Source organism: Sorex araneus, chromosome 1, assembly GCF_027595985.1.
Source record: "Sorex araneus isolate mSorAra2 chromosome 1, mSorAra2.pri, whole genome shotgun sequence".
In the NCBI taxonomy this organism is placed as follows: Eukaryota; Metazoa; Chordata; class Mammalia; order Eulipotyphla; family Soricidae; genus Sorex; species Sorex araneus.
Genome location: NC_073302.1, coordinates 395,094,128 through 395,110,001, shown reverse-complemented (window position 1 = coordinate 395,110,001; position 15,874 = coordinate 395,094,128). Strand labels below are relative to the sequence as shown.

The 15,874-nt window shown below is 36.8% G+C and overlaps 1 protein-coding gene and 1 non-coding gene across 2 annotated transcripts in view; one reads left to right on the top strand and one right to left on the bottom strand.

Moving 5' to 3' along the window:
- SEMA3D (semaphorin 3D) overlaps positions 1-15,874 on the bottom strand; it is a 219,728-nt gene that overhangs the window by 28,092 nt on the left and 175,762 nt on the right. The window contains exons 11-12 of the mRNA XM_004602146.2: positions 15,699-15,843; positions 2,077-2,299 (exon numbers count right to left, since the gene is read on the bottom strand). Of these exons, the coding sequence (XP_004602203.1) occupies positions 2,077-2,299; positions 15,699-15,843 (368 nt within the window). The remainder of the gene's footprint in view (positions 1-2,076; positions 2,300-15,698; positions 15,844-15,874) is intronic.
- LOC129401377 (U6 spliceosomal RNA) lies at positions 9,941-10,043 on the top strand. The gene has a single exon (XR_008628302.1). It is a non-coding gene; the product is annotated as a U6 spliceosomal RNA (small nuclear RNA).

Below are 15,874 nucleotides of genomic sequence, written 5' to 3'. Positions count from 1 at the left end.
ACCGGGGAATGAACTCAAACTCATATTTGACCTGTATTCTCCCTAATCCAATAAACAAAATTCCAATCTCTTCCCTAACAGTGGATTTTCCAGCAGAAAATCCAAGCTGGCAGGTGCACCTCCGTATATGTGAATAGCTTTAGGGTTTGCACCCACAGCCTAGTACTTAAATAGCAAATAATTTAAGCCACTGAATCATTTATTATCCTCCAGAACTATTATTTAAAACTTGAGTCCATGACACACAGTTTATTTAGAAAGACATAACGCTGGTATGTTATTCTGAAATTATTTTGGAATCCAAGAACTCTATTTCAATAAAAATGCCCATTTAAAAAATCGCCATCATTTCCTATTTCCTAGTATATTGTGTAATGAACTCAATTATATAACATTGTCTAGGACACAGTGATTTTGTTAAATGATAGATATTGCCTTTCTAAAATTAAAATACACATGACCTTATGAAGTAATGCTTCTTCCCATGGGCACACCGTTCTTCCTTCTCAGGAGAGGTTTGGCTGAGTCCCTGCCCTGCAATTCGAAGCCATGAAGCCCCCCAGAGCTGCACTTACACCCCACAGCTGCTGCCATGCTAATGGTCCAACTCCACTGCCTCATTAGTGAGCTGTGTCAAACTACTGAACATTTCAGGTGCATGGGTTTCCAGGCTGAGAACTCTGGGGTCTCCTAGAAGTGGGGACAGGCAGCCTCTCCCCAGCCCCCTGTACTTACAGCAGCCCTGGCCTCCTCATTTATATGCCAATGGCTGCCATGTAAACTCTGGCCCAGTTAAATATTCTGGAACGTCTGGAGTGCAGGGCCACCACACCTCCAAATTCTATAATACTGACATCCCAGTAGGAACATACCAAATTAGATGGGAAATTAACATAGAAGCCAAATAACCTAAATAAGTAAAATCAGTAACACAAAAGGCCCAACTAGCAATGAACAGCAAAGCTAACTTTTGAACAATGACTTAATGAGCCCATGGTGAGACATAACTATTTTCAAATTTTTTTATTTGAAATTTATTTAATTTAATTTTATTTAAATTCTGCTAGCTATTTAATTTTAACAAATGATGGGGCTGGAGCAATAGTACAGCGGGTAGGGCGTTTGCCTTGCACAAGGCCGACCCGGGTTCGATTCCCAGCATCCCATATGTTCCCCTGAGCACCGCCAGGGGTAATTCCTGAGTTCAGAGCCAGGAGTAAGCCCTGTGCATCGCCGGGTGTAACCCAAAAAGAAAAAAAAATTAACAAACAATATAAAATAACCTTTTTTTGTGTCTGTTAAAGGGGCAAATGTGAGGGTTGATTGGGAAACTGGGGACAAGGGTAGAGGAAAGTCACACTAATGGTGGGATTAGTATTGGAATATTGAAGGCCTCTAACACATACATCATGGTTAACTTTGTAACCACAGTGGTTAAATAAAGGAAAAATACTTCTTACCATTTATTGGATGAACTGAATAAACAATTTATTAGCTTTCACAAAAATTAACCATTTTAAACTTTCTGGGAAAAATAACTTTTGAATAACTGGCAATAAATAAGTAAATAAATAAAATAAATAAAACAAGCTCTAATGATGAGAGTGATCCCCAAAAGGGGCAAATGATCTTCAAAGATTTTATACTTAAATATATTTGTAAGTAACATTTAACTTTCTTAGAAGAGTTCTCTTAAGACAGCAATTTTCAAAATAAGGTGAAAAATTTTTAGGGGGAGAATATAGTATCTTTTGGAGACAGGGAAAAGGAGATAGTTTCCTGTCCTATTTGCTTAATTTTAGCACATAGTCATTTAACAAATATGTATTGAACACCCAACTTATAGCAGACACCTCCCAATCTTCATATACAATTTTTGGGGGAAATCTTAAACAGGACAAAAGGGTGCTATGCTATTTAAGATAATCAATCAACCAAGAACATGTGTTAAGGCATTTTAAGAAAGTTTTATGTTTTTAGCCAATAATTGCAATTTTTCAGTCAGTTTACTTGTTTGTAGTTTCTTTGTCTAACCACAAAACTTTTCAATAAAAGCACAATCTATTTCTGGCATACCTGTTCCAAGAAACATTACATCATACTGGCCATCTTCTGCGATCACATGGTCCACCACGATCTGTGTCAGTTTGTAATCCACATTGATTCTCTTGAACGAAGGTCCCCCTGCCACTGGGTACACGGATTTATACATCACTGGATGCCGCTTTATGAAACTGATGACATCATCTGGAAAGTCTCGAGTGGATTTAATCAGTGGGTCATAGGTTTTACTCGGACACTGAAAAGAAATGTATGGGGGAATACAGGACACTGTTTGTACTTCTATAGTGGAGTAGATTGCTTACACTCACTTCTAATAAACTTTTACAGACTTCTCATGGACATTATTAAAGAAATAAATAATAGCAACAAAATGAATTTTTGTGCTAGTAAATAAACCCTATTTACTTCAATGTATCTTAGTCCCTTTTCTGTCAAAAATACTCTAAAGTATATCAGTGCATCTATCTATATTTCCAAAAGTTTCCACAGCAAGCTCTTTTCTGGAAGACCCTAATTTCTTATGAACACACAAGAAATTGGTGTTAAAATAATTATAAATCTGCTAACGTGGTGACATGAGAAACCATTCTTTTCCTGTTCCTCTAACTTAAATTTCAGTTCTAAGTTAAAATCACATTATCAATAATAGAATGGAACATAACACAAAATCTTAAATTTTATAAGAGTAAAAATTTACAAGAGTAAAATTACTTTCAAGAGAATTTTACTAGCTTGATATTATAGTTATTTATTTTTTGGAGTGGTGTAAAAATTAACTGTGAGTATACCAACAGATAGTCTCCTAAAGGGCCTGTGGAAATATTCTTGTAAAATTTTGACTTCTGTCTAAAAGTGCTTCCTATATGTCTTCGTGTTTAGTAATTCAAGTGTTAGCATACCCTGCCCCCTGGTGGTAAAAGTAAGAAGTCCAGACTAACAACAAATTTGATGTTCTTTTACCTAAAGATCCTGAACAAAAGAGGAAATTACTTTATAATTTGACCTTTGTTGTTTGAAAAAAATAGCCGAGTGACAAATAATAAATATACTTTATCATTAACTATGTTATATTTTGAAAATTAAACTTAAATTAAACTTAATTTTTAAACTTAAAGAGAAAAATCCATTACCACATTTCTCCTTATATTTTAATTCTCAACAGATAAGTACACACATTCTTTTGCAATGGAAAACTTTGACTCTGTAATTCAGGCATGACAAATAAAATAGGCAATGATATAGAAACCTTAAAGAAAAGCGTTTTTTTCCTGTGTTACTATTTAGACATATTGAATTGAATTGAATATGCCATAAAACAGTAACAACAAGTCTAACAATGGAGACATTACTGGTGCCTGCTCGAGCAAATCGATGAACAATGGGACAAGTGTAGTATTTAGACAAATCAGAAACAATCTCCACTCATTTGGATTGTTTATACCAGGCACTCACTAGAAGTACCCCTGAAGGGTCCAAAATTATCCCTAGTGACTCAAGAAGGTTACTTCCTGGGACAGAAGACTCCAGAAGTAAAAATGCTGAGAACTGGAGGCAAATATATCATATATTATACCAGTAAAATCAAGCTAGAAAATAAGCTCATGAGTTTCTAGAATCAATATGAGAAAGTCCTTATGATTCATAAAAATCTTACAATTCTTACTTTCCACATGGTGATTTAATTAAAAAATTTTTAAAAAATCTTACAATTCTTGTCTTAAGAAGATCTTATATTTATGTTTCCAGGTCTGCAATAAAGAAGTTGAAAATGATATGTTCTTAACTGAATGTTGGTCTAAGGTCTAAGTCTGTGTCTTCAAGTGGTGTTTCTAAAACTTAGTTTCAGTCAAGTGGGATCTGGCAATTCAATAATGAAAGGAACCCTACATTAAAGAGATTAAGGAGAGACTCAAAATGGATATGGAGCTCAAATGATAAAAAGCTTCTGTCCAATTATAGGCTGCATGTTGGAAGCTCAGCCAAAGGCCATTCATAATAGGCTTATAACTAAGAATGTCTGCAGTACAATCTGGTTGGGATAGTATTAAAATCAAAGCAAAGGCAAAAAATTTCCTGGATCACCTTTTTGAAAAATAACCCTCCCAATTGAGAGAGAGATAGATAGAGATATAGAAAGATACAGTATAGGTCTATCTAACTATATCATTCTTTATATATACAAATGACTATATATTGTTTTGCATATATAATTTGCACCAGTAGTTATACAATAGCAAAATTTCATAAGAAATGTTATGGCTTTCAAGTAATGGGGTATTATAGATTTTTTTCTAAATAATTAAAATTTTCTTTCATTTTTGTGGGAGCCAAACCTGGTTGGACCAACAGCTTACTCTCAGCTCTGCACTCAGGGTTCACCCCTGGCTGACTCAAGGGACTCTATGGAATGCTAGGGAACAAACCAAGGTTGGCTGCACAAAGGCAAAAGCCCTTCCTACTCCACTATCATTCTGACCCCTAAACAATATAACTTTAGTGTAAGAAAGTTGAGATCAACTGAGATATGACAATATTCTCGAAGAAGCAAGCACAACAATTTTCCTCATTGATCACCTCTGCCATAAAGGTTTAAGGTTAATAAACTCTACGAAATAGAGGAGAAACCTCGGTGCTATTGACTAGTCCACAGCAAAGTATCTTCCCCGTCTGGTGCTCTCCCTCATGGCATGCTGCTGATTCTCACATGATCTTTGTCCTCCTGGTCACTGTGAGTGACCTCTCAGCTTTAGGTCTCCTTTATGTTTCACAAGTGAAAGTGATTTGGCAGAGTAGCTCCCCAAGGCTTGAAACAGTACAGTTTAAACTAAATATTGCCCTTCTTGCACATTCAAAAGACTGGGATTTTTCCTTTGATATCACATAGCTGTATATCCACAGATCTAAAATAACTTGAGGCGCCTTAAAACTTTGTGCAGGTAAGAGCAGAATTTATTTAAAAAAAAATGCCAATGCTACAGCTAAATCAAATCCTCATATTCACTTATTTTTCTTCAATAACTCCTAGAAACCTTTTCTATTGCCCGGTATGCCCGAGGTATTAAACATCTGGTGGCTTTTCCTCTATATGTATGGACTTTGGGATCTACTTGTTAGGACACAATTCTCCCTCAACAATCCTAGAAGATCATTCATTCCTGCCTTTCTCTCCCCAATGCCTCACTTCTGCCACTCCAGCTTCTCTGGCTGCAGGAAATAAATTTAGGCGCTTAGTGGCATCTTCACCTACTGTTTGGAAAATCTCTTTGAATGAGGCAGTTAAAATTTGGAGACAAAAGAGCCCAAAGGAAGTTATTTCCAAACCTGAAAGGGTCGGTAGCTTGCTGGAAGCAACAGCAGCAGCACACGAGTGGGGAGGAGAGACCCTGAGATGAAAGGGCGAATCCAGGGGCCGGAGCGATAGCACAGCGGGTAGGGCGTTTGCCTTGCACGCGGCCGACCCGGGTTCGATCCCCGGCATCCCATATGGTCCCCCAAGCACCGCCAGGAGTAGTTCCTGAGTGCAAAGACAGGAGTAACCCCTGAGCATCGCTGGGTGTGACCCAAAAAGCAAAAAAAAAAAAAAAAAAAGAAAAAGAAAGGGCAAATCCAATAGCGAGGCGCCGGGGTTCAGCGCCTACAGCCGCTAGGTGTGATCATGTTATGCTTGGCAGAGCTACTTGTTTGTCTAAGGCCTTTAGTAGTGCAGGGAAGCAATGGATAAGAGCAGAAAAATGGGTTTTATCCAATAAGAGAACTTTGCCCCCTTGGCAAGGCTCCAGACAGCTGTTAAAAGTTTTCTCCTCTGGCTGCCTCAGAGTATTCTCGACAGGTAGTGTTTTCCTTTGAAACAAATCTGAGAAACAACAAATGTGATGCAAGACATGGCACAGAGAATAGACAGAACGAGTTTTCATTTTAGTGATGTAGGACAAATAAACTAGCTCAAGGAAGCCTCACTTTTATTTATAAGGTCAAATACAAAATTAATAAGTGTTCTTCTCTCCTTCTGCTTATTACTGTACTAATCAGTTTATAACAGGTATAGAAAATGAAGATCCCATACCTAACAGGATCTTCAAAAGCCAGGGGTACAGAGGCAAATCCCATCTATTTCCTTCCCTTCCTCCTGCATCTCTTTGTCTTCCATTGCTCCCCATTCCTCCCTTCTTCTTCCCATATGGCAAAGCCTCACTCCAAGAAAGGGTGGCTATCTTTGAATGATCTTTTTAATGCCAGAAAATGAAAAATACTTGAATGTAGTAAGTAGCCTGTGATTTGAAGAATCTCATTTTAAGAGCAAAAGTCCACTCTAGGGAAAAGAAAGTTGAATAACAACTGAAAAGTTTTATTTGTGTTAGAATTCTACTGCCTCTCATTGTCTTAGAGGAATAGGCCATGTCCAATTAAATAAGTTGTGGTGCTGTTTTATCTTATATCTTATTCGGTGTAAAAAAAATTAGGAACAGGCAATAGTCAGGGGGCCTAAATTCTAATGCAGTATCTGTCTTTTGCTTCTAGAATAAAAAACCTAGATGGAATAGAACTAAAGACAATCTCAGTCATTTAGGAGCTGGTTACAATAATAGTATGTTTTTCAACAAAGTGGAAAGCCTGTAGAGAACAAATGTTAGGGATAAAATAAAACTGAATTGAATATGATACACACCTATGAATTTATGAAGCATAAAATGAGATTTCTCCCAACATTTTTCATTAAGATAAATTAGAAAGGTCTTACTTACAATACTGGCAATAATTCTCAGGTGCAAAAATTAGAAATCATGTGAAAACTTGTGTGGTGATTCTTTCATTATTGCTCAGCCCCCAGGTTTAGATCAAGACCAGCCACAGTTACTATCCATATCTAACTTAGAACATTAATAAAGACATGCAATTTGAAAAATCAACAGTTCCTTATGGATAGAAAACGTTACAGGGATATGTGAATGTTCTAGTCAAACATTTCAGGTGGATACAGAAAAGAATAACTGGGTGTCCCAAAGAGTAAATAAAGGACTTGTGGGTTCTCTGTGGTTTAGAACTTTGGCCAAGGTGCAAGTTGGGATTTCTCAGCAATCAATCTAGTTCTAGGTGAAATACTAGCACATACATTCAGTTGGCTACATGGATCTTGTTTTTGACATTATGTCTTATGATCTAGGCAAAGCATTTGATTTTTGAAGCACACTTGCAAATCAATCTCAGTTAAACCTTTGATATTTTGCTACCAGAGTAAAACAAATCTTTTGATAACAAGTGGGTCTGCCCAGGACCCAGACCTGGTCTATGTAGCAGATCTGAACTGTGTCCTTTCTAATAGTTAAATGCAATGAAATCGGGATTTGCCTGTGCATTTTAGTTTTATTTGCTTGTGAAGGTTTTTTGGAGGTGAGGGAGGACATCTGCTTTTGCTCAGAGTTTATGCTTGGCTGCATGCTCAGCAATCACTCCAAGCAGTGCTGGTGGAGGGACCAAATGTGATGTCAGGAATCAAACCTTGGTTGGCTGTTGAATAACATTGGTTTTCCTTTCTATCCCTGCAGGGAGCTTAGGTTTATTGACTTACTCCCACCACAGTGCTCCAAAGACACACCCAATTCCATCAGGTACTTCCAATCTTCTGTATTTATATTTAATCTCTCCTCTGTACTCTTCTTCCCCTATCTGTTAGTCACTTTTATCCCCAAATAAGACCTATGACTTATAAAAACAAATTCTTCTGAGGAGTCTGGATTCAGTGTATATAAGTGAAATATTGCTTTTCTCTTTCTTTGTATCCTTTGCATAGTTTATTTCAGTGCAATGTCCTGTTTGTATAGACACAGGAAGAGAGTAAATGCTATACTTTCGTAACATGGGAGTTAACTGACTCCAAATAATATTTACTCCTGGGCATTCATCACATTTACTTGACTAAAGCTTCAGTTGCCCTTAGTTCCTAACACCCCCAAACTGGGGTCTCTGAGCGACAAAGATATTTATGCCCTTATCTTTTGTAGTAAGAAAAAAAAGCACCATCAGGAGTACTTGATGGAGTATCTGTCCTTTTTTGATGCCAAAAGCTACCTTGGCATCAAAAAGGGACAGGTTAAGTGACATAAGAAGTGTGTTAAGAACACAGTCATGGAACAAACTCTATCATGATCCAACAAGAATTAACTGGATAAGGACCCTGCTGTGGTTTGGAAAGATTAACCAGGCCTGAGGACTGTAGTCTGGGATCTATAGCTAGATGTCCCCAGGAAGAGCCAAACTTTAAGATTAATATATCTCTTACTGTGTCCATACAAAATGAGCAGAAATATTATTAAGAAGTAAATTTAAGATGATTGTTTAAATGGATACTGGCTAAGGAAAGGGGAAAGCAATACACCCTTAGATGAATTCTGCCCTTGGGCGGATCTATTAGCAGGAATCTGGAATACTGAGCACTCATTTTGTCCTTGAGTATGTCCTAGAAAAACTTCCCCTGTAGGAAAGGCTTTGTGTCTGTTCGTTGTTTATAACAATGTTCAACACACCTAGGTGTAATTGCTCCCGGCAATCCTTCATGATTTCTCTATAACCAATGCTGTGAAACTTGAATAAACAATCATTGTACCAACCAGCCCGGTGCCCCCCCCCCCCCAGCCCTGTTCCCTCCTTCATTAGTTCATCACTGTTCATCAGCTAGGGCAATCAGCCCCAAGTGCACCAAGGAGATCCTTGGATCACCAAGGATGGGCTGGTGACCCACTCCACACAGGAACATCGACAAGACATTTGGCTTGTGTAAGGCTAGCACCTTGCTATACACAGTACTATCCTCCATCCCCCATCCATATATTTTAGACTGTCAGTCTGATAATTTAGCTGATTGAAACTGAGAACTGTGGCACCTACAAATTGTGTTTAAGATATTTTATATCAGATCATGAAAGAGGGAGAGCAAGAACCCTGTTGCAAAGGGAGTCAATTACTTTGCTTAGAATTCTGACAGAACTCTATGTAAGGAGTTTTACGTGATGGGGCCTCTCATTTAGAAGAATATCTGTGATGTGATAGAAGGATCTGTTTCATTATATTACATAAGGTGAGAGTTGAAACATCATTTAAGGTTGTTTTCATGGTAGATCAGGTAAATTAGGGGAACATTTAATTAATATAAAGCAATAACTCTGATAAGGAATTTTAACATTTTTCAAAGATCTCTAAGTTTGTAACATGAAATTGGGTAGGAGAGAGTTTTTATAGGATATTTTCCATGACAGCGGTTAATAGGGAGAAAGACACTAACTTAATGATCTTGATATTTTATATGGCTTAATATAAGCAAGAAGCTTTATCTTAATAAGTAGAAGAGTAGAGCTGAAAATAAGAAAATATGTAATGTAGTCTGTCAGGAAATGCAAAACAAAGAGGTGGAGCAGTCAAAGAGGTTTCTAACAAGCCATGGCATTCCTTGAAATATAGTTTTGTTTCAGATATTTAGCCAAGGAAATTCACAAGAACCTTCATGATGTACTTTGTATGGTTTCTCATTTGGTTTCTTTAAACAAAAAAAATAAAAGAATCATTTTATGGCATATAAGCCATTAATAGGAACTACGATATACTTATAACTACCATATAGACAAAAGAAAACCGAAATAAAACTTTGAAATTAAAAGAGAGGAGCTATAACTAATTTTGTTTCTACTAAACTTGGGGCTTTACTTGAGAAACTCATGTAAGTTGTAAGATTTTTAAAATGAAATAAGTTGCTGAGGATATATCTCAGTGATATGGCATATGCTTTTCCTAAATAGCTTAGGTGATCTGGGTTGGACTTTTGGCAATACCCCAACTTCCCATAATAAAGTAAAATATTTCACTGTAAAAACTGCAATTATTTAGCTGACTTCAGCAGTACATATACCAAAATTGGAAAGATACAGAAAAAATTAGCATGATTCCTGCAAAAGGATGACAGGAAAATTCGTGAAACATTTCATGTCTTTCAAAAACAAAAATAAAATGAACAAAACAACTGCAATTATCTGTGTCTAAAAAAACAAGTATTTCCTATATTTTGGTTAGTATAATGGCTCCAGTCAGTCATAGAATGACAAATGCTGCATGATTTTTTATATGCATTTATATTTGTGAATCATAAATATTTTACATTTAAGCCATAGATCCTTGAAATTTCTTATGAACACTAGAAAACTACAGAAGAAATCATTGTTAGTGCATCAAACATAAAATATGAAATATTTTGCCTTTCTATATAATCCCCAGATCCCAAGTCTTTTAGAAACTTGACATTCTGGGTTTGACCTAATTTGACTTCCGTAGATCTGTGGATTTCTCCACATTACATTTCACTGGAATCTTTTATAAGGATTGAAAAAAACCAATCTCAACCAAAATGCTTGTTAATTTATTCTATTTGAACAGCAGAGGGCAGAAGTATCACTTAAAATGTGGAAGTATGAAATTATGCCTCCTGTGAGGGAGAGCCTGGTAAAATTAGGATCTCCTATCACGGAATAAAAAGAATTGTGTGAAAAATAAAATAAATAAAAAATAAAGTGATGATGGATACCAAATGTTACAGTGTTGTTTTTTTTAAGTGTGAGTGAAAATATCAGTAGAAAACACTGCTGATTAGAAAACAACTTAAAACTCGGACTTAAAGGCTGAAGTAAGAATACCGCAGATAAGGTACTTGCCTTGCAAACAACTGACCAGGTTCAATTTCTGGCAACACACACAGTTCCTGAGTCCCACCTGGAGTGATCCCTGAGCTCAGAGTAAGGAGTAAACCCTGTGAACCACTAGGTGTGACCCCCCCACCCCAAATAAAAACAAACAAAAAACCAAACTGAATAGCAGTATGGTTATAAAGAATGAAAAGGCAATGCTAATTTTCAATTGAATCTATTTAAAATTTATGGCAAATGTAAAAATTTATTTATAAACATCTCACATTTCATAGAAAGAAAATTATTCACCAACGATTTTAGTAAAGTAACCTGAGATTCTCCACTTCACATTCGAATTAGTGATTCTTTGTTTCTTCCAGGTTTGGGGGTGAAGCTGTACTTGGAGTTTTCAGGGCTTACTCCTAGCTCTGTGCTCAGGGATCACTCCTGGTGATGACCAAGGAACATCATCTGAGGTACCAGAGCCACCTGCCCAGCAGCACTCAAGGCAAATGACTTAACTCCTATTCTGTCTCTCTGGGACCCATGACACATCTATTTTAATAGTGACCCATCCACAGGCAACAACAGATAAAGTAACTTCCTATAGTGATACCATAATTTTTAACTCTTTTGTAACCATGTTACCTAAACTATCATAAGAACATTTTTAAAAAAGAAAAAAGCAATTATAAAGTGTATTCTCAAAGCTTAGCTTCAGATGCAAATGTTTACATACTAAAAAGACCAAAGAAAGCCTTTGAGAAACACTGGTATTTAGAAAGGATTAAAAGAATAACTTTGTTCAATGGTGTCTCTTAAACCTAAAAGCATTTTTCCTTTCTCTGAAATCTTAAGAAGAAAAGTAAGTTAAGCTCTGTGTGTGTGTGTGTGTGTGTGTGTGTGTGTTAGTTTGGATACTGCTCATTCCCTAGATATTTTTAACTATTCCCAAAAGTATTTACAATATAAACATTTTACATTTTGAGTACTCTAGGAGCAATGACTGGGCTGTTAAATAGATTGTGATGTTTCCTTTTTCCTTTTTTATTTTTTATTAGAGAATCACTGTGATGTACAGTTACAAACTTATGAACTTTTGTGTTTGCATTTTACTCATACAGTGATTGTTTACCCATCCCTCCACCAGTGCCCATTCACCTCCACCAATGATCCCAGTATCCCTCTCACCACCCACACCCCTTTCCCCACCAACCCACCCTGCCTCTGTGGCAGGGCATTCCCCCTTTGTTCTCTCTCCTTTTGGGTGTTGTAGTTTTCAGTAGAGGTATTGAGTCACCATCCTGTTCGGTCTATAGTCTACATTCAGCTCGCATCTTCCAACCATAATGGGTCTTCCCAACATCCTCTACTTGATGTTCCCTTCTCTATCTGAGCTACCTTTTCCCCCAGCATGTGAGGCCAGTTTTCAAGCTGTGGGGCAGACCTCCTAATTCTTATCTCTACAACTCCTGGGTGTTAGTCTCCCACTAAGTTATTTTATATTCCATAGGTGAGTGCAATCTTTCTATGTCTGTCCCTCTCTTTTTGACTCATTTCACTTAACATGATACTTTCCATGTAGATCCACTTATATACAAATTTCATGACTTCATCTTTTCTAACAGCTGCATAGTATTCCATTGTGTAGATGTACCAAAGTTTCTTTAACCTGTTTTGGGGCACTATGGTTTTTTCCAGATTGTGGCTATTGTAAACAGTGCTGCAATGAACATAGAAATAAAGATGCCATTTCTACTATACCTTTTTACCTCTCTAGGACATATTCCCAAGAGTGGTATTGCTGGGTCAAATGGGAGCTCAATTTCTAATTTTTTGAGAATCATCCATATTGTTTTCCAAAAGGGATAATAAAAAAGCCTTTTTTATTAAAGAAAAATTCTCCTACTGTACTTATGGTTTGCTGTGTGTGTGGAGGCGGTAGGGAGTATCACTTATTCTCATTTTAGACATGCGCCTTGGGAAGAAGTCCTTTATACTGACTGTCAGCTTTATGACAGGTAGAACAGAGAAGAAAGGACATCCCACACATCTGCAAACCCCAAACCTGAATTACCATCACCAAGAAATAAACATCTGGATGCACTGATGAGATTATTTTGATAATTATGTTCAATCCCTAAATATTGCAAGAATAAACTTCTGTACATTTGTTTGGAAATAATTTTCTGTATTTAATATAATGATTTTAATTCCCAACTATTTTTATACTATCTAGAAAAATTTAAATACTTTTAAAATGGACTGAGTGGTAGTCATTTTTCTTTCTTTCTTAAATTAAGAGCAATAGCTCAAATGTAATCATTTTGGATCCCTAAGACCTAATTTATAATGCATCTCTGAATTTTAACATCTTTCTTTAAAAGAGCTAAGTTAACATCGATCAATAGATATAGTACAAGGATTAAAAACTTGGATGCTACAGTCAAAGTACATGAACTTTAACATGACTGTACCACTCAGAGCTTTGTGACCCTGGACAAGTTGCCATGCTAGTCTGACACTGCTCTTTTATTGCTTGATAAGCAAAATACAGCCTGGGGCTGGAGCAAAGTACAGTGTGTAGGTAGGATGCTTGCCTGGCACACAGACAACCTGGGGTTTGGTCCCCACCATCCCATGTGGTTCCCCGAGCACAACTAAGAGTAATTTCTGAATGCAGAGTCAGGAGTAATCCTGAGCACTGCTGGGCTTGGCCTGAAAACCAAAAAAAGAAAAAAACCAAGAAAGATAAAACTTGCTTTAGAAAGTCAGTATGAAGATTAAGTTAAGATATATAAGCACTTTAGAAGGTTTTCCCTAAAGAGTCTATACCCTATGTTATTGTCAGATAATTTAAAAATAATATATACAAGATACAGCTACAATACTATATTTCTATATATCATTTTACAATAAATCAAACTAAAGCAAGCAAAAAATGTTCTGATGCTCAAAAAAAAATAAAGTGAATTCTGAAAATTCTACCATTTGTAAAAATTTATTTATAAAGAAGTTACTTTGTAAATAGTCAAGAAAACATCCCTTAAAGCACATTAATAGTGAGGGATTGTGTGTTTTTGCATGTGCGTGTTTGTGTTGCCTGGGATTGAATCCAATGGCCTCAAAAATGCAAAGCAAGTTTTCCACTGCTAAGTCATGTCCCTAACCTTTAAGGGGCAATTGTGACAGAGAAAAAAAAAAGTTATTTGATGTGCTCTTAAATTGCTACATAAAAGAGTACTGAAAGATAATTCAGAAAGCCTGACTACCAGCTATTTTACCTTAAAGAAAAACATATAACAATATCATGCTTTGGGGCTGGAGAGATAGTACAGTGGGTAGGATGATCCTCATGCAGGTGGCTGACCTGGATTTGATCCCCTGAATCCCATACAGTCCCCTGAGCACCACAAGGAGTAATTACTGAGAGTGGAGCTAACAGTAATGCCGAAGCATCACTTGGTTGAATAAAAAAAAGAAAGAAACAAACAAAAAATCCAAATGATAATTTTCAATAAAATTTGAAGCATTAAGTCAACAATTTTTCTGAAGATTTGGTGATTTTTATATCTTGGCATTACTATTGAATGTGAATCTTTAGTTAAAAAAATAAAAAGCATTTTCCAGTTATGTCAGATCACTGTCACTGTCACTGTCATGCTCATTGATTTGCTCGAGCGGGCACCAGTAAAGTCTCATTGTGAAACTTGTTACTGTTTTTGGCATATCGTATATGCCACGGCTAGCTTGCCAGGTTCTGCCATGCGGGCAAGATACTCTCAGCAAGATACTCTAGGTAGCTTGCCAGGCTCTCCTACAGGGACAAAAGAATTGAACCCAAGTCGGCCACATGCAAGGCAAATGTCCTACCCTCTGTGCCATGGCTCCAGCCCATGTCAGATCAATCAACCCCACATTATTTAAAAATCTATTTTACTCATATTAACAAAGCGAGACAATTTGATCATAATGAGGCTGGAGTGACAGCACTGCGGGTAGGGCGTTTGCATGTAGCCGAGCCGGGTTTGATTCCCAGCATCCCATCTGGTTCCCTGAGCACCACCAGGAGTAATTCCTGTGTGCATGAGCCAGGATTAACCCCTGTGCATCGCTGCTGGTGTGACCCAAAAAGCAAAAAAAAAAAAAAAAAAAAAAGGAAATTTCATTATTAATATAAATACAGATTTTTAGGCTAAAGTAACTATAAAACACATCTCTTAATTTTATATACTTAAAAAAAAGACATACATTTCAATAAATTGGGGGGGGAGCTGGAGGGACAGTGCAGCGGATAGGGTGCTTGCTCGCAAACAGCCAACAAGTTCAATCCCCAGCATCTTCTATGGCTGCTGAGCGCCACTAGGAGTGATCCTTGAGTGTAGAACTAGGAGTACGCCTGAGCACAGCTAACATGGTCAAAACAACATACAAATAAATAGAATGCTACAATTGGGTTTCTCTAGTAGCTCATGTCTCAAATCTAACCAACAACATTATTCCAAGGTGCAACATATGAAAGGAAAATACTAATGTCTGACAAGGAAAGAGCCATGTAAATGATATAAATCATTTATAACTGATTTAATATTTTCAAGAAAGACGCTGACTAGAAGATTAGCTATATGCAGAGTAAAATGTAGGGGAAAAGTCTTAGTTGGTATTTCCATCTATCAGATTACTTGCCATTCTATGTGCTCGATTAATTTAATAGTTCTCTACAGATTTACTGGGAATAAACAATTTTTCTAAGCACAGTCTATTCATTGTAATATTGTTGGCTATCTGATGCAATTCTTCCTCAAAAAGAAAATTTGAAGGATGAAAGTGCTAATATATTATTGCAAATAAATAATAATTTAAAATCCACAGTGTATTGTGCTTTGATGAATAATTGCTTAGTATAATGACATTAAGAAGAGGATATGAAGATTACAAAAGTCTATGGTTACAGAGTTTGATACATACAGTGCCAGGTCGGGGATAAGGAATTCTTCCATCATACTGCACCCAACGATGGTCTGCACTTTCCTTGTGAGCATAGGGACCATTGAACACGGCTCTGATGTCAGCCATGCTATATACACAAACAGCAGAGCCTTTGAAGATGGAACTGAAAGACAACAACATGAATCACTAGTTCA